The sequence below is a fragment of the Eleutherodactylus coqui genome, chromosome 5 (assembly GCF_035609145.1).
Source record: "Eleutherodactylus coqui strain aEleCoq1 chromosome 5, aEleCoq1.hap1, whole genome shotgun sequence".
NCBI classification, from domain to species: Eukaryota; Metazoa; Chordata; class Amphibia; order Anura; family Eleutherodactylidae; genus Eleutherodactylus; species Eleutherodactylus coqui.
In genome coordinates this window covers 31,454,381-31,470,972 of record NC_089841.1, presented here as the reverse complement: position 1 = coordinate 31,470,972, position 16,592 = coordinate 31,454,381, and the positions used below count along the sequence as shown (strand labels likewise).

At 43.6% G+C, this 16,592-nt stretch overlaps 2 protein-coding genes across 3 annotated transcripts in view; both read left to right on the top strand.

Moving 5' to 3' along the window:
- LOC136629127 (zinc finger protein 585A-like) overlaps positions 1 to 15,922 on the top strand; it is a 55,910-nt gene extending 39,988 nt beyond the window's left edge. The window contains exons 2-5 of one of the 2 annotated variants that reach the window (XM_066605262.1): positions 5,434 to 5,537; positions 5,736 to 5,915; positions 5,998 to 6,121; positions 12,733 to 15,922. In XM_066605262.1, the coding sequence (XP_066461359.1) occupies positions 5,442 to 5,537; positions 5,736 to 5,915; positions 5,998 to 6,121; positions 12,733 to 14,831 (2,499 nt within the window). In that variant the 5' untranslated portion in view covers positions 5,434 to 5,441 and the 3' untranslated portion in view covers positions 14,832 to 15,922. Of the gene's footprint in view, positions 1 to 4,690; positions 4,706 to 5,433; positions 5,538 to 5,735; positions 5,916 to 5,997; positions 6,122 to 12,732 lie in introns of both variants that reach the window. The other variant, XM_066605263.1, reaches the window with a different exon arrangement.
- Positions 1 to 16,592, top strand: part of LOC136629105 (oocyte zinc finger protein XlCOF7.1-like) — a 354,252-nt gene that overhangs the window by 212,372 nt on the left and 125,288 nt on the right. The gene's annotated exons all lie outside the window — the stretch shown is intronic.

The following is a 16,592-nucleotide window of genomic DNA, read 5'->3' as shown; positions in this document are numbered from 1 at the left end:
ACCGGTCACTTTTCTGTCACTACTGTCACCACTATCCTATGTCACCTGTCACTATTCTGTCACTACTGTCCCCACTATCTTATGTCACCGTTCACTATTCTGTCACTACCGTTACCACTATCTTATGTCACCTGTCACTATTCTGTCACTACCGTCACCACTATCTGATGTCACCTGTCACTATTCTGTCACTACCGTCACCACTATCTGATGTCACCTGTCACTATTCTGTCACTACTGTCACCACTATCTGATGTCACCTGTCACTATTCTGTCACTACTGTCACCACTATCTGATGTCACCTGTCACTATTCTGTCACTACTGTCACCACTATCTTTTGTCACTGGTCACTATTCTGTCACTACTGTCACCACTATGTGATGTCATCTGTCACTATTCTGTCACTACTGTCACCACTATCTGATGTCACCGGTCACTATTCTGTCACTACCGTCACCGCTATCTGATGTCACCTGTCACTATTCCGTCACTACCGTCACCACTATCTTAATACACCTGTCACTATTCTGTCACAACTGTCACCACTATCTGATGTCACCGGTCACTATTCTGTCACTACTGTCTCCACTATCTGATGTCACCGGTCACTATTATGTCACTACTGTCACCACTATCTGATGTCACCTGTCACTATTCTGTCACTACCGTCACCACTGTCTTATGTCACCTGTCACTATTCTGACACTACCGTCACCACTATCTGATGTCACCTGTCACTATTCTGTCACTACCGTCACCACTATCTGATGTCACCGGTCACTATTCTGTCACTACTGTCACCACTATCTGATGTCACCGGTCACTATTCTGTCACTACCGTCACCACTATCTGATGTCACCGGTCACTATTCTGTCACTACCGTCACCACTATCTGATGTCACCTGTCACTATTCTGTCACTACTGTCACCACTATCTAACATAGTATGCTAGGCCGAATGAAGACAACGTCCATCTAGTTCAGCCTGTTAATAGTTCCTACCTGTCTGTAAGGCCCGGGTCAACAACCCGCTGCTCCCCTAAAATCTATATCCTGTAATATCCTTCCGCTCCAAAAAGACATCAAGTCTCCTCTTATATTCCTCTATGGATTTGGCCATCACTACGTCCTCAGATAAAGAGTTCCACAGTCTCACTGCTCTTATCTTATGTCACCTGTCACTATTCTGTCGCCTGTCACTATTCTGTCACTACTGTCACCACTATCTTATGTCACCGGTCAATATTTTGTCACTACTGTCACCACTATCTGATGTCACCTGTCACTATTCTGTCACTACCGTCACCACTATCCTATGTCACCTGTCACTATTCTGTCACTACTGTCCCCACTATCTGATGTCACCTGTCACTATTCTGTCACTACCGTCACCACTATCTTATGTCACCGTTCACTATTCTGTCACTACCGTTACTACTATCTTATGTCACCTGTCACTATTCTGTCACTACCGTCACCACTATCTGATGTCACCTGTCACTATTCTGTCACTACCGTCACCACTATCTTATGTCACCGGTCACTATTCTGTCACTACCGTCACCACTATCTTATGTCACCGGTCACTATTCTGTCACTACCGTCACCACTATCTGATGTCACCGGTCACTATTCTGTCACTACTGTCACCACTATCTGATGTCACCGGTCACTATTCTGTCACTACTGTCACCACTATCTGATGTCACCGGTCACTATTCTGTCACCACTATCTGATGTCACCGGTCACTATTCTGTCACTACCGTCACCACTATCTGATGTCACCGGTCACTATTCTGTCACTTCCGTCACCACTATCTGATGTCACCGGTCACTATTCTGTCACTACTGTCACCACTATCTGATGTCACCTGTCACTATTCTGTCACTACCGTCACCACTATCTGATGTCACCGGTCACTATTCTGTCACTACCGTCACCACTATCTAACATAGTATGCTAGGCCGAATGAAGACAACGTCCATCTAGTTCAGCCTGTTAATAGTTCCTACCTGTCTGTAAGGCCCGGGTCAACAACCCGCTGCTCCCCTAAAATCTATATCCTGTAATATCCTTCCGCTCCAGAAAGACATCAAGTCTCCTCTTATATTCCTCTATGGATTTGGCCATCACTACGTCCTCAGATAAAGAGTTCCACAGTCTCACTGCTCTTATCTTATGTCACCTGTCACTATTCTGTCGCCTGTCACTAATCTGTGACTACTGTCACCACTATCTTATGTCACCTGTCACTATTCTGTCACTACCGTCACCACTATCTGATGTCACCGGTCACTATTCTGTCACTACTGTCACCACTATCTGATGTCACCGGTCACTATTCTGTCACTACTGTCACCACTATCTGATGTCACCTGTCACTATTCTGTCACTACCGTCACCACTATCTGATGTCACCTGTCACTATTCTGTCACTACCGTCACCACTATCTTATGTCACCGGTCAATATTTTGTCACTACTGTCACCACTATCTTATGTCACCTGTCACTATTCTGTCACTACTGTCACCACTATCTTACGTCACCGGTCAATATTTTGTCACTACTGTCACCACTACCTGTTGTCACCGGTCACTTTTCTGTCACTACTGTCACCACTATCCTATGTCACCTGTCACTATTCTGTCACTACTGTCCCCACTATCTGATGTCACCTGTCACTATTCTGTCACTACCGTCACCACTATCTTATGTCACCGTTCACTATTCTGTCACTACCGTTACCACTATCTGATGTCACCTGTCACTATTCTGTTACTACCGTCACCACTATCTTATGTCACCGTTCACTATTCTGTCACTACCGTTACCACTATCTTATGTCACCTGTCACTATTCTGTCACTACCGTCACCACTATCTGATGTCACCGGTCACTATTCTGTCACTACCATCACCCCTATCTTATGTCACCTGTCACTATTCTGTCACTACCGTCACCACTATCTTATGTCACCGGTCTCTATTCTGTTACTACTGTCACCACTATCTTTTGTCACTGGTCACTATTCTGTCACTACTGTCACCACTATCTTTTGTCACTGGTCACTATTCTGTCACTACTGTCACCACTATGTGATGTCACCTGTCACTATTCTGTCACTGCCGTCACCACTATCTTATGTCACCTCTCACTATTCTGTCACTACCGTCACCACTATCTGATGTCACCGGTCACTATTCTGTCACTACCGTCACCACTATCTGATGTCACCGGTCACTATTCTGTCACTACCGTCACCGCTATCTGATGTCACCTGTCACTATTCCGTCACTACCGTCACCACTATCTTAATACACCTGTCACTATTCTGTCACTGCTGTCACCACTATCTGATGTCACCTGTCACTATTCTGTCACTACCGTCACCACTATCTCATGTCACCTGTCACTATTCTGTCACTACCGTCACCACTATCTTATGTCACCGGTCACTATTCTGTCACTACCGTCACCACTATCTTATGTCACCGGTCACTGTTCTGTCACTACCGTCACCACTATCTGATGTCACCGGTCACTTTATGTCACTACTGTCTCCGTAATCTGATGTCACCGGTCACTATTCTATCACTACTGTCATCACTATCTTATGTTACTGTCACTGCCTTACATGTGTGCGCATTTTATGCATGCAATTTGGTTGCGCTAAAAAATATGCATTATGTTCTATTATTTGCACAGCGCAAGAACCAATCGAAATAAATGGGCTTGTGTAAATGCGCGTGACATACACAGAAAACCTGCGTATTTGTGGCGCATATTTATTTCACTTGTGTGGGTCTCTAGCATTACATCATACTTTGCAGGATAGATTGTTCGTATCTTGCAAAGTTCGTAACTTGAACTTAACCTGTTTTTAAACCTATCTATAATCTGTTTCTAAATATTTACCACCGACATTCTAGGAGCTAATATTTGGCTGACTAAAATACTTCTTTGGTAATTTTTACAGACATGTTTTCAACATTAATGCTAATCTGTAAAACACAAAGTATTCGGTATTTTAATTTATACTTTTAACTTTGTAAACAAGGTAAACATTGACTGGGTTTAAACTAGTAAGGCTTGGGGGGGGGGGGGGGGGGCGCTGGCCACCATCCCAATACCTAAAGGGGACGCTGGGCTGAAAAAGGTTGAGAAACATTGCCTTAGACCACTAAGATTTAGCATCAACCATCCCCTCATTTCACCACACACCTTGGGAGGGGACTATTAACCCTCTTGCTGCCAGGGATTTTGGACAATTTGCAGGATTCTGCTGCCCGATATCATACATACATCCCAACACGCATGTACATTGCAGACATCTATATTGTGCTCTAAAACACTTTAGCGCTTCAGAGAAAACCCTGTAAAAAGCAGCTCTGAACTTGGAGAAGAGTCAGTGGGGCGGTCCATGCCGACTTCTCCGTGCCTGGGTCGGCTATCAGTCCAACTGATCTGGGTGAGGAGAACCCCGGCGGGATTTTGTGTTGCCTGTAGTTCGGGCTTCATAGAACTCACAAAACAATATTAACTTTAATATCTCCTTAAAGGGGTTTTTCTATTACTTGCTTCACAACCACTCTGTCCTCCCTGATTGCTGCTGAAAAGGACATGTGACTGCTGTAGCCAATCACTGGCCACAGCAGTCACTTTTTATAACCAGTGATTGGCTGCAGCAGTCACATGTCCTGGTCAGCAGCAACCAGGAATCATACAGTAGCTGTAAAGCAATTTTAAGTAATTGGAAAACACTTTTAAATGTTTGCTCTTACCGTGTTTCCCCAATAATAAGCCCTACCCTGATTTGAAGACGGGGGCTTTGAAATATAACCCCTCCCCCGAAAAAAAACCCTAACTATACTACATGGAAAAAAGAAATACCTACCTAGTAGACAGCATGCCAGTCCTGTGTACTCCATCGGCATTGAGGACTATCTATTCTTGGTGACGGGGCTTGAATACCCCGCCTCCAGCAAGTGATTTCTCTGATTGATTATTTGAGTGTCGCATCAGCCAATCAGAGCCGGCGCTCGATTAACCAATCACAGCCATTCAATGCCGTTGTTTAATAAATCAATCAATCGGGTCTGATTGACTGACGCAGCACTCGATTAACCAATCAGAGCAATCGCTTGCTGGAGGTGGGGTATTCAAGCCCCGTCACCAACAATAGATAGTCCTCAATGCCGACAGAATTCATGGAAGTCTGCCGGAGTGCTGCTGCCCAGCGGGAGGGATCGGGATGCTACCTGCCAGGTAAGTATTAAAACACCCCCGAAAATAAGACACTGTGCTTCTTTTGAGGCAAAAATGTATATAAGACAGTGTCTTATTTTTGGGGAAACACAGTATTACCTCCAGTAAATGTATTCTTATGTTGTATGTGGCTTTTACATTGCTTCATATTCTTTCCGTTCAGGTCCGTACATGACTGATTCATCAAAAATGGAGAAGGACAGAAGCAAGATGGCAGAGAGTGGATTAAATCTCACGCTAGAGATACTCTTCCAGCTTACTGGCCAGGTGAGAGATTCTGATGATGTCACATTACATCATTTTTATCAATGGCAATAATAGATGATGTCACTGGAGAGGAAAGAGATTCTGATGATGTCACATTACATCATTCTTATCTATGGTAATAACAGATGATGTCACTGGAGAGGTGATGGACTCTGGTAATGTCTGTAGTGATACTTATTAATGTCTGCCCATATACAGAATTACACAGTAGTGAAGAAGATCTCTAGTGATGGCTGTCGGTCCTCTGTGTGTGATGGATGGGGAAGATCCCTGAGCCCAATCACGGGACCCCCACCTCACCCCCTGATACATGAGGACATCAATGTACAGAAGATTCTAGAACTCACCAACAAGATGATTGAGCTGCTGACTGGAGAGGTGACGCTGCAGGGAATGCTGGGACATTATACAGTAACAGCACTGGAGGCTTCTGGGTGATGACTGTATATTGTGTTGTCAGGTTCCTATAAGGTGTCAGGATGTCGCTGTCTATTTCTCCATGGAAGAGTGGGAGTATTTGGAAGGACACAAGGATCTGTACAAGGACATCATGATGGAGACCCACCAGCCGCTCACATCACCAGGTAATAGATGCATTTAGCAGGATTGTAGCTGGTTGGAAGTGGGGCATGTGCCCCTGGTGCTTGTAGAGAGGAAGTGGGCCCCAAGCCAGGCAGAAAACTGTGCTAGTTGGAGTAGTGGAGCCACTCACTTCACAGTTGTTGTGAAAAAAAAGTCTGTGTATAATCAGAAGACCTACATATCTGCTATACACATTTACTAAACGCTGATATGCAAGCTTCCTGGTCATAGAGTGACGCTAGTCAGTGACTGCGCAGCGGACGGCTGCTGTATCAAGCAGTAGCAGGAGAATGTGGCTACAGATGATCTCTGCTCAAACAGTCCCACTGCTACAATAGCAGGCGGCGGTGCAGGGCTGGAGAGGTGCCTTGGCCCATGCTCCCCCGTCCCCCAAACTATCACCACCAGCCCCTCCTCCACTTTGCATTTAGTGCTTGCAGGACCGGAGGAGGAGGGATCTGGCATCACCAGTAAGAGCTGCTAGGTTGTATCTACAAAGTGGAAATCCTGCTTGGTGGGACTTGTGAGAAATGGTGGCCAATAATATATTGTTGTCTGCCTTTGTTCTCCTAATTTCATATTGGTAATCCATAGAACCCCTCTAAATTGGTGAAGATGTCACCAGTACGGCTACATGGCGACTCTGGCCACAATACTCTTCTCATTGGAGTATAATGTCCGTCAGTATGGTTCTGTTGCAGTTTATCGTGACCCTATAATTACATGAAACCCAGTGAGTTTGAACTTCTTGTGATTGTTGGGGCAAGGGGCAAACTGCAAGCTACAATGCATTCACCTTCACAGAAGTCATAGACGAAAGTGGTGTCATGGATATTCCCTTTCTGGGTGTCAGTAAAGCCTTTGGTACCACTTCACATAAAAAGACAAGAATATAATGCAAAATAAACAGACACCAAGGACCAACCACAACACATGAGCCAGACAGGCAGGTGACCTTAGCCAGCTAACTTGATCAGAAACACTAAAAATAACCAGCAACTCCCAGCCAGGAAGAGCTAGGTTATATAGGGAGTGGGAAGACACTGATAGGCTGACAGAGCTGTCAATCATCAGCCAGCATCTCAGTTAACAGCTGCAGGATTAATTAACTTAAAATATCCAGGAGAGAAGATATTAACCCTAGCTAGTCAGGATAGAACCCACAATAGGGAAGGTATGCTGGCAGTGACGTGACAGAGGGAAGAGTTTCACTTAGGCTGGATTCACACAAGCATTAAATCACAGCAATTTTGCTGCGATAAAACGCTAGCCGAAATTAGCGCCAATCTCATGCATTGGATTCCAATGCATCCGTTCAGATGGGCAATTTTTCGATGCGTAAAAATGGCGGGCTGGAAAAGATAGTTCATGCGATGCACATTCCGGACGGCGCTTTTTATGCCCAGATGGAAAAGATAGCTCTGGACCTATATCTTGCGGAATACACTGGCCGTTCCCATAGACTCCTATGGGAACCTGAAAGAGCTATTAGAAAAGGGAAGAGGGTGGAGTTTAGCAGCATCTCATGTTGCTAAAGTCTCTCCCCCGCCTTTTGCCAGCAGCTCCCATAGGCTAGGGAGAGAGGGGGTATGACTAGCTCTGCTAAGCTCCTGTCCCCTCCCCTTGCCAGCAGCCGGCAGGGGGTGGAGAGGAGGAGGGAGTTTAGCAGAGCTGATCTCTCTCCCCCCGCCCGACAGTATTTCGGACTGTGGTGTATATACACAGATAAAAACGGGAGATGCAGCCACACCTTGGCTGCGGCTGCCTCTCATTCATGCAATTTTGCAATGCCTGTGTGAAGGAGCCCTTAGGAAGGTGAAGATTAGAACAAGGGGCACAATGTGGAGACATAGACCCAAATAACAGAGGATTCTTTAGAGGATGTAAGTCTAGTGCTGGAGTGTCAGGGATGTCGCTCACCAGAGACTTGGCAGGAAGACACCGAGGTGCTGATCATCATGAAGATCCCACTCAGACAGCCATCAGGGCCACAGGCTTTATCTGTTTGTTATTTTACTCTATGTTTGGCACACTAGGTAGCCTTATCTTGGGGACCTATTGTTTGAGCAGAAAAATTTGTTGAAGCCTATTTTTGGCTGCCTGCTTGAATATTAGATTGGTTGTCTGAACTTTTGATAGGAGTCTAGCATTTCTACATTAGTGTTGCTGACATTGCAACACTTTTAGGAGGATAGGTATGCAGCTTTAAATACAGGATCCTCTTTAGCTGACCTATCTGAACATGCACCTGACTTTCTATTAATGTCAGTGCATATGACTAGAAATTCTACATTAGTGCTGCTAACATTGCAACACTTGTAGGGGGATAGGTATACAGCGCTAAATACAGGATCCTTATAGCTGACCTATCTAAACACGCATCTGACTTGTGACTACTGTCAGTGCATAAGTTCTTTATCCGAGTCCTCCTTCCTTCTTTACCAACGTAGCCACTATACCATCGTACCCTGCTGGCTTTTTGTCTAACGGTGTCTGGTATATATATATACCTGTTGGCGACATCTTCGCAGACAACCCACTTTCTTGCCAATTTAATCCTACTGATTATATATCCTAAAAGAGGAAGATAGCTTAGTCAATTAAATGATTGACGCTATTAATCCCACTAAAGATTTTTTGGTCAAATATACATCTGAGGCTCCTGATGAACCGCTCTAAAGCGAGCGGAGAAACGCGTTAAGCCGTATTTCTCTGTGACTTCAGTCATTCAGAGCCGTAGTTCTCTGCGACCTCTACATACGACTGTCACCAGTCATTCAGTGCAGGAACTCTGTATATGCACTAAAGTTATCCACTTATACTGACCATGCTATTGTGACCATTATCTACATTGGAGACATTGGATGCATAATTCAAACTTGCACCTAAATATATCTTCTCCTCTTTTTTGTGTTAATGTATGTTAGTACTGTTAGTCAGCCCGTATATGTTTTTAAGAGTTTCTAATAAACTATATTCTTTTAGTCTATACCTGTGAAGGGCACTCAGACAGCCACTATTACCCATCTGACGTCTGTCCATGTATTACGTAGATCGCACTTCTACTCTTTATAGCCAATTGGGGTATTAACATTAACATGTTTTTATGTGGTTCACAGCATGTCCTATTCTGGTTTGATTCCCGGACCAGAATCGGACATGTAATGTCTACTGCCTGCCAGCATGGGGCAGCACACAGTCCGTATGTGTCCATGCGATGTCCAATGTGAGTTCTCGGGCACAACTCGCACTCAGCCATCTGAATATGGCCGACCAGATAAATCATATTTCAGGTGTCACATCTTATCTCCCAGCTGTGAGTGAATGCGGTTTCTTAGAATCCCACTCCCTTACATTGTACTGTAGATTATACAATTCCGCAGTGTGTGATCTCACCGTAATACTCTTCCAGTTGCCATAAATGTACACAATTGGGAAACAGATTCCGAGTAGTTTCATCCTAATATAATGTCTGAGCCGATTATAAGGGGGTTGGAGATAAAGTAACGGCTTACAGATGTGTTTTCTAACGGCTCCAAAGAGTTTGTTCAGAATCAGCAAGAGTCTAATGGCCGGACCGCCATCAGGGCAGGATAAATGGTTACAGAGGCCCCCGCTGACCGCTGGCTGCCGCCTGCCTGTCAGTAAAGATGTCAATATGTCCTGAGCCAAGTCAGTGATCGCCAGCACTCTGCACACTAGCAGTAGGAATTGTATCCCGAGGGGTAGGATCCCTTTAAGGAGCCCCCCAGTGGTCAATGACAGGTGTCTCTGCTTCCTGCTGGCCGTTCTGCTCACCACCTCCCACTAAAGACTTCAACACCATCCCCCACCAGTCCCCTGGGGCTCTCATTAATCTCATTATATGGAAGCCCAATATATCTCATGGCAGCTCTGTGTAATGGGCAGGGGCTGACTGGCAAAATTTAGGCAGGATAATATTACAGGCCCGTGAGTAGCGGACCAACATAACGGTACGTTCACACATAGTGGATTTTTTGTTGAGGAAAAGCCGCAACAAATCTGTGTCAGATTCCATGTTTCAGTCTGCACCACTGGTGAGTATTTTGATGAGGATCTGCATCAGGCTTCACTCCTTCAATTAAAAGGGCGAAATCCACTGCAGATCCGTGTCAAAATCCACACCATATGGTCCTACACCAAAATCGGCCACGTGTGAACGCACTCTAAGGCCTAATGCACACGGTCGGATTTCCGCCGCGTAGAACCTGGCGGAAATCCGTGGCGTTTCACTGCAGCTATTAGGTTCTATTGAACCTAATAGCTCAATGTACATGCTGTGGGATTCTACCACGTAATTTCGCAGCATGAAATTACCCGGGGCATGTCCTATTTGCTGCGGATATACCCACGGACGGCTTCCATTGTAGTCAATGGAAGCCGTCCGTCACGCTATACTTACGCTGTAGCACAGCGGAAGTATAGCGCGAATACGCGCCCAGCCGGCCGCTACATATGACGCTGCCGGCGGGTCATGTGACACCGCCAGCGCATCATGCGCTGTACTGTGCTTGCACGCCGGAGTGTCATGCGGGACTTCAAGCAGCGGATCCGAAGGTGAGTATGGGGTCTTTGAGGGGGGCGCCGTGACAAACTCCGCTGCGGTATTCAGCTTGCGGAGCCCGTCACGGTCGTATGCATAAAGCCTAAGGGTGGAAACACACATTTCAGTTGGCCACACAAAATACTGGCGTAATTGCATGGCCACTGGCCGCAGTCGGTGAACATGATCTGGTTGTGTGTGACCGGCCACAATGTGTCCTCTCATCCTTGTTTATCCATTTAACAGGAAATTGAGCCCCAGAACCCACCATAATACATAAATACAGCACCAAAGTCTTTTCTTACCACATAAATACAGTACAAGAGCCAAGTTTGGTGATGTGCATAGCTGCAGTACGAGAGCCAGGTTCAGTACATAAATGCAGCACTAGAACCGAGCTCATTACATAGATGCAATACCAGAACCAAGCTCTGCGCATGTATATAGAAACTGCATTTCCTGTTTATGTGACCCATTTCAGATGAGCGCATTAAGGGCACATTTTACAGACGTGTCCCAACCCAACTGCAGGTCTGCTGATCAAAACTTGCAACATGACAGGGAACTATGAAGTGAGCAGGCTGCGAGTAGAAGTAGGGAAGTACTAAGTACCCATAGGGCCCAGAGCAAAACTCAGAATGTCTCCCCAACTTCCCCACTATGATTAAAAACTCTCCCCATCAAGCTGCTGCTGCAACCACTAGTGAACTTTTCAGTGCCCCCTTCTGCCCAATAATATGCCCACTGTGGTCCCACTAAGCAATAGTGCGCCCTGTTGTAGTCTCAATTTATGTAATAGTGCCCCCTGCTGTGGCCCCAGCTAGTAATATGACCTTTGCCTGTGCCCCCAATCAGTGGCATAACTAGAGAACTATGGGACCCAGTGAAAACTTTAAAAACCAAAAGATATTCCATATCATGTCCATCTTTGAGCGGATCCATTGCCCTCCACTGTTCCCCAAACAGCCTCTTTCGTCCTCGACTGTCCCATAAACAGCTCTCATCATCCTCTGCTGTCCCCCTGAAACTGCCCCCATCATCCTTCACAATCCCCTAAACAGCCCCCATCCTCCTCTATTGTACGCTCTCCCACAGGTTCGCAGGGTTCCCTCGCTTCTTTTCTCCAGCGCGGTCACTCAGTCTACAGTGAACGCTGAAGCCAAGATAGTAGGAGGGAGGTCACTCTGTTAGCTTTTGAGAAAGAAAGCGGGACATGACAGTACCGTTAGGAGGACTGTCAGCACTAGTGGCAGCATGAGCTGCTGTACCTTTTGAGAGGGGGTGCAAACCTGTGCGGGGGCCCAGCCCTGGTGGCACATACCTCCCAGCCCCTGGGAGGTCTTGGTCCTGGTCTGATGTGACTGCATATAGAATTGTTGTATGTACTAAGCTGTCTTATAGATGAGCAGTGCTACATTTGCTGTTCACGGTGTGTTACTAACATCCTGCTTCATGGGGGATTTTATAGGAGTTCTTTTTTATTACAAATTTTTTTTCCAACGAGTTCTTTATGGAGAAACAAAAGCTAATCTTCTTTGGTGCAGAAATGGCCAAACTCTATCTGTATGGAATATACTATTCCTGTAGCTTGAGCTTAGAGATCTACCAGGGACTGAAGCCCGAGGCTTGAGGAGGTCTCTGCTGCAAGTTACTTTTCTAGACCCCCTTTCAGATTCACCAGGAACCCCATGTTATTAATAGAAACTAAAATTTTACTTGTAAGTCCCGATTCACATATGTAGTTTTTGGTAATGTTTTCTGCACCGACAATCACATGGTTTTTAAGAGAGATGTTAACCAAGTGACTTCAACAAGTGAGCGATTCTCACTCTCTTGTTTTGTCAGGACCCGTGTTTACATGGGCAGACAGTTGTCCGTAATGGCTCGTTTGAGTGATTACTCTAGTGACTGTCAGTCTGTGTAAAAGTACCTTTAGATGAAGATTACATTTTGCTACATTAGTTGTTATTTGTATAGAAATGTTAGAAAATATAATTATAATTTTTAAGGTTTATAGCATTAAATAATAATCCACTTTATTCTTGGTAGATGATGGTACTAGGAGCTCAGAGGGACGTCTGATATCTGCAAATTGTAAAGCAAAGGATTGTGGCATCACACAAGATACATATGAAGTACCTGCTATGATCCCAAATATCCCCTCAGCCCTTCATAGCAAAGATCCATCATCTAATCATCTTATACAGGTCCCATCTTCTGATTTATCGCAGACTGATGAGCAGAAGAAAAGTCATAGAAGGCTGGAACTTCAAAGACCTTACACAAGGGAGAATCCTTATTCATTTACACATTTATGTTCAGAATGTGGGAAATGTTTTACAGGGAAATCGGTCCTTGTTACACATCAGAGATATCACACAGGGGAGAAGCCGTTTTTATGTACAGAATGTGGTAAAGGTTTTGCACAGAAATCAGATCTTGTTAAACATAAGAGAATTCACACAGGGGAGAAGCCGTTTTCATGTTCAGAATGTGGGAAATGTTTTACAGAGAAAAAACTACATGTTAGACATCAGAGAATTCACACAGGAGAGAAGCCATTTTCATGTCCTGAATGTGGGAAATCTTTTGCAGTGAAATCATATCTTGTTAAACATCAAAAAACTCACACAGGGGAGAAGCCATTTTCATGTCCAGAATGCGGGAAATGTTTTTCTTTGCAATCAGACCTTGTTAAACATCAGAGAACTCACACAGGAGAGAAGCCATTTTCATGTCCAGAATGTGGGAAATGTTTTGCAGTGAAATCGGTCCTTCTTAAACATCAAAGAGTTCACACAGGAGAGAAGCCGTTTTCATGCCCAGAATGTGGGAAATGTTTTGCAGGGAAATCATATCTTATTATACATCAGAGAACTCACACAGGAGAGAAACCGTTTTCATGTTCAGAATGTGGAAAGTGTTTTGCAGAGAAATCCGTGCTTCTTAGACACCAGGGAACTCACACCGGAGAGAAGCCATTCTCTTGTTCAGAATGTGGGAAATGTTTTATCTGTAAGTCAGAGCTTATTATACATCAGAGAACTCACACAGGGGAGAAGCCATTTTCATGTTCAGAATGTGGGAAATGTTTTACTGTGAAATCAGTCCTTGTTAAACATCAAAAACGTCACACAGGAGAGAAGCCGTTTTCTTGTTCAGAATGTGGTAAATGTTTTATTCAGAAATCACATTTAATTGTACATCAGAGAAAACATAGAGGGGAAAAACCATATTTGTGTACACATTGTGGGAAACATTTTGTCCTTAAAGCATATCTACTTGCACATCAACGAATTCACACAGGGGAGACACCATTTTCATGTTCAGAATGTGGGAAATGTTTTATCTATAAGTCAGAGCTTCTTACACATCAAAGAATTCACACAGGGGAAAAGCCATTTTCATGTTCAGAATGTGGGAAATGTTTTAAACAGAAATCAGATCTTGTTAAACATCAGAGATATCACACAGGGGATAAGCCATTTGTATGTTCAGAATGTGGGAAATGTTTTATAGAGAAAAGACAACACGTTAGACATCAAAGATATCACACAGGAGAGAAGCCGTTTTCATGTCCAGAATGTGGGAAATGTTTTGTAGATAAATCAGTTCTTGTGAAACATCAGAAAATTCATACAGGAGAGAAGCCGTTTTCATGTCCAGAATGTGGGAAATGTTTTGCAGTGAAATCATATCTCGTTACACATCAGAAAAGTCACACAGGGGAGAAGTCGTTTTCATGTTCAGAATGTGGTAAATGTTTTTCTTCGCAATCAGGCCTTGTTAAACATCAGAAACGTCACACAGGAGAGAAGCTATTTTCTTGTCCAGAATGTGGGAAATGTTTTTTCCAGAAGTCAGATCTTGTTACACATCAGAGAACTCACACAGGGGAGAAGCCGTTTTCATGTTTAGAATGTGGAAAATGTTTCACTTTGCAATCAGGCCTTGTTACACATCAGAGAATTCACACAGGGGAGAAACCGTTTTCTTGTTCAGAATGTGGGAATTTTTTCACTCGCAAATCACATTTACTGCGACATCAAAAAGTTCACACAGGATGTTTTGTAAAACCGTATGAAACAAAGGTAAAAAGTAAAATGACATGTCATACACAAGAAAAGGGAAGCAATTTAGAGCACTAGTTGATGAATTAGAAATGTATGTAATTACCGATAAACTTCTGTTATCCAGAAACAAATATAATCCAGATATCCCACCTTTATATCACCCATGTACATAGAGTATTTCACACTGATACATATAATTGCGTCTCTAAACTTGTTTCTAACTGTTGATAAAAGTTTACTTGTGTAACTTACATGTTTGTATTTGGGCCGATCTTTCTTCTTCCTATTAGATGATATTTCCTCAGAACTGATGGAGATGAGGGAGAGCTGGTACCCATCATGTGTATAAGTAGTGAGGGGAGAATATAAAATGATCCTTTCATAGATAGTGGTAAGAACGTATTCCACCACTGAGCCCAGCAAGGGCATCCGCCCTGTATCTCCTCGTTATAGTGTCATATAATAGGAAGAGTCGCACACAGTAATATATGGCTGTGATCACATGGGAAAGGTTCTACAACTTCAGTGTAACATATCCGACTTTATTTATACAGGAGTAAAAACTTGGGGCACACAGCCGATAAAAGGACCTACCAACGTGATTCACGTTCAGGGGAGCTCTTAGCATACCAGATTGCAAGAGAATCATGAGTTTTATATACAAGAATATGTACTACTGTGCCGTACCGGCTCTTCCAAGTTAGAGCTTAGGTATATCTCGGCTCACTTGACATCAGACAAGCTACAATTAAGAGCTCACCTTAATTTGAAAGGCATATGGATGATTGGTGTTAATGCGGTGTGCAACTGTTAGAGAATATATAATTCTGCATCAAGGCTGCCTCCATTTTTATATTTCTTTGTGTGATTAAATGAATAGGTGTTTGCTCATTTCCCCAGGTACTGCAGTCTCTGGACTTTTCCTAATTTACTAAGCTCACTCTTTGCCACACGCTCCCCTAGATGCTGAAGCGCCTGGCAAAACCCTTCCTCCCAAGTCAACTAGAATCATTGGGCAATAGATTGCTTGTCAGTTGTACCCTGACACGTAATAATGTTTTGGAATACTGTGAATTTTAAGGCACTATATAAGTATTTAAAGGAGTGCAGCTTCTAGCTCACTAGCAGCATAAGAAAGGGAAAAGTTGAAGTTCAATAAAGCAATAAAGTTGCCCCTCCCTTATAAAAATGAATGACTTTTTCGGCATTTTATAAAATATTTTAGGTTTTTTTAATATTAAGAAAAACAGAAAATGTATTAATATTTACAAGGGCTGTGACTGTAACAAGGGGGTGCCCTGTACATCTAAAGGAAAGAAAGTTTATACACAACAAAGAAGGGATTCTTTACTGTAACAGCAGTGAGACTATGGAACTCTTTGCCTGATAATGTGGTGATGCTCACTAGAAGAGTACAAGAGGGGCCTGGACACATTTTCTTGAGTGCAACAAGATTATAGGTCACAGGCACTAGTTTACTACAAAGGGTTTGGTGATCCAAGGAGTTATTCTAACTGCCAGACGTGGATTCAGAAGGAATGTTGAAAATTGGCTACTACCTCATTAGGTATATTTTGTGTTCCTGTATTTCAACATTAAGGGTCACAGCCTGAACTCAATGAACATTGGTCTTTTTTTTAGCATTACTCTAATGTTACTATTTCTGGCACCGCTGCAATCACAATCTGTGGAAAAAGATATCACTCAATAAAAATTACACCAACATGAAAAAGTAATAATGCAAACACTAATTGTGGAAATATTTTTTATTTCACAAAATCTCTGTTAAATTTAAGAAGAAAGTAAAAAATCTAAACCATAGATTAAATGTATTTC